This window comes from Elaeis guineensis, chromosome 4 (assembly GCF_000442705.2).
Source record: "Elaeis guineensis isolate ETL-2024a chromosome 4, EG11, whole genome shotgun sequence".
In the NCBI taxonomy this organism is placed as follows: Eukaryota; Viridiplantae; Streptophyta; class Magnoliopsida; order Arecales; family Arecaceae; genus Elaeis; species Elaeis guineensis.
In genome coordinates, this window is record NC_025996.2 from 60,732,421 (window position 1) to 60,741,300 (window position 8,880).

General features: G+C 43.9%; 1 protein-coding gene across 1 annotated transcript; it reads right to left on the reverse strand.

Moving 5' to 3' along the window:
• Window positions 1–960: 960 nt before the first annotated feature.
• On the reverse strand, window positions 961–7,713 carry LOC140857350 (uncharacterized). Its single transcript, XM_073256138.1, has 3 exons — window positions 7,651–7,713; window positions 1,183–1,923; window positions 961–1,050 (listed from the first exon to the last, which is right to left on the reverse strand). Exons 1-3 carry the CDS (start codon window positions 7,711–7,713, stop codon window positions 961–963), a joined length of 894 nt encoding a protein of 297 aa, XP_073112239.1.
• Between the last annotated feature and the right edge of the window lie 1,167 nt (window positions 7,714–8,880).

Sequence of the window (8,880 nt, forward strand, 5' to 3'; positions counted from 1 at the left end):
ATTATACTCCTCCACTTTGAGGGATGGGAGCTCAAATTCCATAGGTATGACCGCTTCAGTCCCAAATGCTAGATTGAAGGGAGTCTCGCTAGTTGGGATCTTTTGAGTGGTTCGATAAGCCCACAGTATATGATAAGCTCATCTATCTATGACCCCCTAGTCTGGTCTAATTTGTCCTTCAAGCCCTACAGGAGAGTTCTGTTGGTTACCTTCACCTCTCTATTTGCTTATGGATGGCCTACCGAGTTGGAGCGGTGCTCTATTCTATATTCTCTGTAGAATTTTTTAAGTTAAGCACCACTAAATTATCTGTCATTGTCTGTGATCAGCACTCTGAAAAGACCATAATGACAGATAATAGATTTTCAAATGAAATCTTTTACTCTTGCCTCTATTATGTGGGCCAAAGGCTCAGCTTCGATCTATTTTGTAAAATAGTCGATGGCCACTAAGAGAAATTTGCACTGACTTGATGTGAGAGAAAAAGATCAAGGATGTCCATCCTCCACTGAGCAAATGACCATGGGGTGCTGATGGGAGTTAGAAGTATTGCCGACTGATGCTGAATGTTGAAAATTCTTTGGTATCGATCGCACTTTCTGACGAAGTTGCCTGCATCTTGCTGTATAGTGGGCTAGTAGTAGCCTTGCCAAATTAGTTTATAAGAGAGGGATCAACCCCCAAGTGGCTTTCGCAGATTCCTTCGTAGACCTCCTGTATTGCATAATCAACTTCAAAAAGACATAAACACTTCAAAAGAGGCAGAGAGAATGATCAATTGTACATTTTATCATCGTACAGAACATAACGAGCATACTGCTTCTTTATCTTTTGAACTTCTCTGTGATCAGACAGTAACTCATTTTACCTTAAATATCTGAGCAGAGGATCGATCTAACAGAGTTCTTCATCAACTTGTTGGACAACAAGAGGCTCTTTGAGGCTCGAGATCTTTAACACCTAGAAGTAGGTCTCCTTTTCTAAGTCGACGGGCAGTAAAGTTGCAAGCTTCGATAGTGCATTTGCCTTGGCATTTTCTGCTCTAGGGACCTGTTGAATATCAAAACTCGAAAAGGTTAAGGTCAAATCCTTTACCTTCTAAAGGTGTTTCTTTATATTCTCCTCTTGGGTCTTGTATCGACCCTTGATATGCCCAACAATCAATTGGGAGTCACTGAAGACCTTCAGGTGTTGAGCCCCTACTTCTCTTGCAACTTTGAGGCTAGCAATCAGAGCTTCATACTCTGCCTCATTATTAGTAGCTGAGAAGTGGAAGTGCAGAGCATGTCCCGCTATATCTCTTTTAGGATCGATTAAGATAAGCCCATCCTCTGCTCTAAATGCATTTGATGAGCCATCGGCATGCAGCGTCCATAGCTCCTCAGGATTAGATTCCATATCCATTTTCTTGCTTCTCAAGCTTTTCCTAGCTTTTGAGCTCTCTCCACCTTTTGGACCTTCTCTAGCCTTTGAGCTTTGTCCATTTGGGATGGTGCACTCCATGATGAAGTCTGCCAGTACTTGAGCTTTAATGGAAGGCCTCGGATAGTATTGCATATCCAACTCCCAAAGCTCCAAAGCCCACTTTGCAATCCATCTTGAGGTATTTGGATGGTGGAGAATGGTCTTCATTGACTGATCAGTAGGCAGCACAATGGTCTGAGCTTGAAAATAAGGCTGAAGTTTTCTCACTGTGATGATCAGTGCAAAGATCAGCTTCTCCAGCTTGGAGTATCTGGTCTCTACATCATGAAGGATTTTACTAGTGTAATATATAGGCTTCTGAATCCATCCTTCTTCTTGAACAAGGACTGCACTAATCACCACTAGAGAGACGGTGAGGTACAGTAATAGCTCTTCATTCGATTGAGGTTTTGCGAGTAGTGGTGGAGAGCTAAGATATTGCTTTGACTCTTCAAATGCCTTTTGGCACTCGATAGTCCATTAGAAGTTTTTTAGCTGCTTGAGAATTTGGAAGAAAGAAAGACACCTCTCAGCCAACTTGGAAACAAAATGGTTGAGCAAAGCGATCTTACCGGTGAGATACTGTACTTCTTTAATAGTTCTTGATGGCGTCATCTTGAGAATTGCCTTAATCTTCTTGAGGTTTACCTCGATGCCTTTTTGCCAGATCATAAACTCAAGGAATTTATTGGTGGTAACTCCAAAAGCACACTTTACTAGATTCAGCTTTATCCAAAATTAGTGGAGGGTGTTGAAGGTCTCCTAGAGGTCAACAATATGATCTGGAGTAGTTTAGCTCTTGACCAGCCTGTCATCCACGTATGCCTCCATATTGCGGCTAAGTTGGTCTTTAAAGATTTTATTCACTAACTGCTAATTGGTAGCCTCGAGATTCTTTAGGCCAAAGGCATCATCCTATAACAAAAAAGCCCATGATCAATGATAAAGATTATTTTCTCCTCATCTTCAGATGCCATCCAGATCTGGTTATAACTAGTGAAGGCATCCATGAAGCTGAGGAGCTCATGCCCAGAAGTAGCATCTACCAGCTGGTCGATCTGAGGTAACGGATAACTATCTTTGGGATAGGATTTGTTCAGATCGATGAAGTTGATGCACATATGCCACTTTCTATTTATCTTCTTGATTAAGACTACATTTGCCAACCAATCTGGGTACATTACTTTTCTATTGAAGTCAGTCTTGAGTAGCTTGTCTACTTCCTCAGATACAGCCTTCTGGCACTTCAGGGTGAAGCTTTGCTTCTTCTACTTTATCAAGCGACAAGTCAGATCCACCTTTAGGTGATGGGACATCACCTCTGGATCTATGCTAGGCATATCTGTAGCTGATCAGGCAAAGAGGTCCGTATTTTCCTATAAAAGTGTGGTTAGTCGAGCCTTGGTTACCTCATCCAAGTGTGAGTCGATCTTCACTATCTGGTTGGGGTTCTCTTTCCTCAGTGGGACTTCGAGGAGGTCCTCAGATGGCTGGATGTGCTCCTCAGATAGATCATCTCAGGCATCCAGCTCTATCTTGGAAATTATGTCATAAAATCAATCATGTAACGATTGAGTTTCTCTTTGTATATGAGTTATTGATAAATGAATAAAAAATATTCTGACATTTTTCATCACAAAGTAATATCTTCCTTAAACTCTTATGTTGTGATGAAGTCCTTAGAACTATGTTAGTGTATGATAAAGAAAGAATTTATCGTATAGTTCTCAAACATGTTCATGACCAAATGATACATCATTAAGGATGATGATGTTTATCGAGTGAAGATCGTTGTATGTCATATGGATTGGTTGTCCTCTTAATCAACGAGTATGGTGATATTGGTATAGCATACAGATAAGATGTAGGAATACATCATCACTGAACAAATAACTCACCTGCTGAGCATTCTATTGTCAAGAGCTGCTCGTGAAGTATATGGATATAAATATCCCTCAGACCTGAGATCACCATAGTGACTTATAAGTAACTCACTGTGCTTTGGTGTCAGATTATCTGGATTTTTAATACAGTGATGGAAGGCTACTGGATACAGTCAAGTACTTGCAAAATCTGTGTATGGATCAAAATGAGATTGACCCTCTAAATTATTAGAGTTGATGTATAGCTATATTTTAATTTAGTAAAACCTTGACCGAGGTAATCCATGAGATAAATTTGAAAGGTTGAAAGATAATATGGATGAAGCAATTTCGATTGACAGTTAACTTGAGACCATCCTTGAGCATTCAGGATCAAAAGGATGAATTATGTGGTAACTATATGCATAGATTCTGAAATATTCTTTTACGATACTTCGACTTATCTGAACGTCAAGAACCATTACTAGATGGTATCTCGATTAGTGTAGAAATTAGTTCCTATGCTATCGATTTAGTATTTGAATCTATGGAGTCATGCACACAAGTCCGATACCGTAAGAAAATATTGACCTATATTTATATGTTCAATTTAAAAATACTTGACTTGATTGAACATATAAGTTAACTTGATTGAGAATTAAGTTATGGATCGAATGGATTAAAGAGTTGACTATATCTAGCTAGTATTACACATGAGGTTCAGGTTCAATCCTGGGGATGAACAGTTTTTTGATCTATGATTCATAGAGCATATGAGAGATTAGATTTAAGTGATAATTAATTTTAGATTAGAACTGAATTAATTAGACTTAATTGGGTCTAAAATTTTAAGTTAGATTTAGTACAAAAGTCTTAAAGAGTTTGGGATTGACAATCTTTCAAAATTATTTCGAACCAGCTTTGAATTAGGTTCGAATCGAATTTATTTTGGATGAGATACTAGAAATCCTACTTGCACTAGGATTTCCTTTTCTCTTGGGCTGACCAGCACGTGGTATGGTGCTGGTTGTGGACGTCCCATGTGGGTGTGGGAATGGATGCATTGTGGGTGCCTTATGTGGTTCTAATTCTATCTCATGTAGGAGTCCTTCTTTCATGAGTATTGGACTGATTTAAAATATATTTGAATTAGGAGTCCTATGCTTATTAGGTCATGGAATTATCTATAAATAGAAACGGTCTCTACCTATGGATGCATAGGAAATAAATTAGATTGAGAGAAGAGAAAAGAGAGAGAGAGGAGTGAGAAGAGGGAGCTCCTTCCTTCCTTGGCGTCTCCCCATCATTACTGCCCATTCTCTCCCTTACTGTGGGCCCACCTTGAGTGTTTTTCTTGTTGGTGTGAGGCATCATACCAGCACCTCTCCTCCTCATTTGGTTGGATTGCAAAGATGATTTGATCGGAGTTCATCCCACTTTTCTGCGTTATTTGACGTACATGCAAAGTAGAGGGTCTGCACTTCTAGGCCTCTGTGAAGGTTGATTTCAGATTTTTGAAGATTTGATCTCCTATTCCACTGCTATCTAAGTAAGAATTTAATCTTTATTCATATAGATTTGTAAAATATTTTTAGATGCAATCTAGGCTATCCGAAGAGAAATAGTTTTTCTTCCCTTCAATTAGTATCAGAGTAGGCCTTTGATTCATGCATGCATAACTAAATTTTTTTAGATTATTTATATATTATATATAATTAAAATTTTATGTTAGATATTAAATCTGATTTAAATCTATTTAAATAAAATTTTTGATCTGATTTTGGTTAGATTAGATGATCTTAATCAATAGTTGATTAAGGTTGTTATAAGTTTATTATAATAAAATTTTTATTGCTATTGAATTTTTATTGGAATAACAACATGAATTAAAATTTATTTTAAATTTATTTTAATAAAATTTTAATATTATTATTTTGATTATGAAATGAGACTTATTTTAGATTTAAATTGAATCTGTTTTGATGAATATTTAGATCTGAATTCAAATAAAATTTAGTACTATACCAAAATAGATTTTAATCAGAAATTTAATCCTTATGTATTCATATTTGCATCTAATTAATTTTTTATATGATATTGTTGGTGCAAAAATCCGCCTGCACCGGAGAAGCTGGAGTTGTGGGGGTCGCGGTCGCCGCCGGGACCTGCAAAAGAAGTCTAAACCGGAGGTGGGGTTGCTCCGATAAGACCCTCCGATGCTCAAGTCAGTTCTCTGCCTCAACAAGAATGGAGTGCTCGAACGGAAATTTTAGCAAAGTTTCTAGATAAAAATGAGAGCTTAGATAATAACATATCTGGGGTCCCCTTTTATAGACTGGGGGAGCAGCGGGTTGATAGCGACTGTTTATGATCGCCTCATAGTGGGCCGTATGGGGTCAGGAGGAATTTATCATGAAGAGTAATGGGGTGGAGTCGTGGCTGTCACCATGGCTCGCCACGTGGAATCAGTTGCGGGGAGTGGAGCGGCGTCCGTTATCGTGACTCGTCAGGGAGTGGTGAAACCGCACAGGATCCGCCGTAGGGAGTGGAGCAGAATCATGGCCGTTACTGCAGCCTGCCAGGGAGTAATGGAGCCGCGCAGGATCTGCCGCAGGGAGTGGAGTAGAGTCATGGCCATTACTGCGGCCTGCCAGGGGGTCCAGACTTGTCGGCTGAAGTTCGGTTGGAGTCTGTAGCTGGAGTCGGAGGTGAAGTCTGGCTCCCGTAGGAGCTCGGATGAGGTCTTCCTGCAGTCGACATTAGGGATGAAGTCCGGCTCCCGTAGGAGTCCGGACGGAGCTTGTCTGCAGTTGGAGTCGGAGACGGAGTCTGGCTTCCACAGGAGTCCGGACGGAGCTTACCAGCGTTCGAAGTCGAGGATGAAGTCTGGCTCCCGTAGGAGTCCGGACGGAGTTTGCCTGCAGTCGAAGTTGGAGGTGGAGTCCGGCTCCCGTAGGAGTCCAGACGGAGCTTGCCTGCAGTTGAAGTCAGAGACGGAGTCCGGCTCCCGTAGGAGCCCAGACGGAGCTTGCCTGCAGTTGAAGTCAGAGATGGAGTCCGGCTCCCATAGGAGTCCGGACGGAGTCTTCTTTCAATCAGAGTCGAGGGCGAAGTCTGGCTCCCGTAGGAGTCCGGACGGAGTCTGCTTGCAGCCGAAGTTGGAGGCAGAGTCTGGCTCCCGTAGGAGTCCGGACGGAGCTTGCCTGCAGTTGAAGTTGGAGGCGGAGTCTGACTCCCGTAGGAGTTCGGACGGAGCTTGCCTGTAGTTGAAGTCAGAGACGGAGTCTGGCTCCTGTAGGAGTCCGGTTGGAGTCTTTTTTCGATCAGAGTCGAGGGCGAAGTCTGGCTCCCGTAGGAGTCCGACGGAGTCTTCTTGTAGAATCCCCGAGGGGTCACTCCGAACATGAACTTCGGCTGGGGGGGATTTTACATCCAACACCAGTCCCCCTACTTCCGAGTTCGAGTTTCGATCAGAGGAAGTACAGAAAATTTTCACAGCCGAAGTCGTTTCCTTGAATTTTACACACGATCGCCCTCGAAAATCTTGGCATTTAATGCGCGTATGCTGGAGCCTTTTTTCGATTAGGGCGACCCGAAGAGTCTTTTCGAAACTCCCACCAGGACGTGATTCTAAGCGTCACGCCATGAAAGTCCGCGAATGGTCAACCCTAGGCCGCGGTGGGTGGGACACGCGGTGGGCACTGGTTGGCCTAGGGACACCTGCCACCATAATTGCGCCAGGCTCCGTTGCCTTTTTAAGCCTCCGCCTTTCCTCCAGGGGCTTCACTTCGCCTGAGGGTCGACGTCTTTCTTCCGCCTGAGAGCTTAGCCACTCAGTCACTCCATCGGTGCCCTTTCCGACTCCGAGCATCCTTCACGCCGGTCTTTGCCATCTCCGCCGACTCTCCGCCGTCTTCAGTTCCCCGAGTCTCTCCGAGGGGTTCTCCCATCGGGGCCTCCACCCTGGAGGCCAACCTCAAGAGGATGCCACAGACTAGGAAGAGTGCGAGGAGGAGAACAGCGATCTGCGAGTTCTCTGATTGTCAAACTGTCGCTGAGGGTTCCCGTCACCTTAAAGGGGGCTCGAGGGAGAATTTCTTCAACAACAGGGATTTAATAACGGGGACAACCGGTGAAGGCATTCCGCCTGAGAATTTTGGAGTAGCTGAACGGGATGACACCGGTCAAGGGGGCAGAGCTGTCGTCACAAGCCATGGCGGGATCCTTGATGTCGTCGGAGCCGAGGGACCAGAAGCGGTCAGCGCCGATGGTGGGCAGTAAAACTTATTGTGGGGATGGTGGAAGTAGCACATGCCGACCTTGCCGGAACACCTAGGGCGGCAGTTGTCATGGAGCACCCGGTGGTGGCGCATATCTCCGGCGCCATCACTGCCTCCGGGGTAACTCCGGTTCTTCTTGAAACAGGTCGTCGTCGCCGTTGCCGTTGCCTTTGTTGCCCCCTGAATTCTATCCCATCCTTTTCCCCCTAGGGTTGGGATTTCGGAGATGGAGCGGAACGAGGCGGGAGGAGAGAGCTGAGAGGTTTATCACACGCACCGAAAAATACGGCTGGGAAGGACAGAACCGGGAAGAGAAGTCTACAGCTTGAAGTGGCCTCCGGTGTATCCCTTCCGAGCCTTGTATCCGAGCCTTGTAATAATGTTTTCTTTTCTGGCCCTTCGGGTCTTGTAACGTACATCTTGTTAATCAAAAAATGAGAAGGAGATTTTATTACTTCGTCCGCAATTTGCGTCGAATTGTTGTCTGCCGAACTTCTTTCTTTTACCATTGTTATTGTTGTATTCCCTTCTTTCTTTTTCTCTTCTTTTCTTTTTTTTTTTTTGACATCGTCCGTAGGTTACCGGTAGTTGTCACACTGGCTCGCCTTTCAGTTATCCTTTTTCTTCAACCTTAATGGCTCTATAATGCATATTTGATGAAAAATATGAGAAGGAAATTTTCCGCTACCTCTTTTACTCATGTGTTGAATTGTCGCTTGCCGAGCTTCTTTTCGGCCTTTGCATCGTGCGGAGGTACGCGATTGTCATCGTATCGACCCATCTTTTTCATCCATGGCCGTAGATTCGTCTGAGGTCGCTCGGGTTTAGTGCCCCCCATCAGGGCTCGAGCTCGGAGGTCTGAGCTTCCGTCACTCTGAGGAAGTTGTCTTATCCTGGGCTTGTGTTGAAAGTTTCCTTGAAAGCTGGGGTTCTTGATAAAAACCTCAATCCTTACTGAGACAGGGTTCTCTGCATCTTTGACACTGTTTGTTTTTCATTCGTCGCTGACGTAGTCCATCGCTTTTCCTTTTAACCCCTCTCCCCTTTTTTCTTTTTCGAGTGGGATTTTTCTCTCCGCTCTTAGTGGAGTTGCGGGAGTCTGGCTCTCGTAGGTGAAGTCGGGGCGAAGTCCGGCTCCCGTGGGAGTCCGGATGGAGTCTACCTGCAATTGAAGTTAGAGGCAAAATTTGGCTCCCGTAGGAGTCCGGACGGAGCTTACCAGCGGTTGAAGTTGGGGACGAAGTCCGGCTCCCGTAGGAGTCCAGACGGAGTCT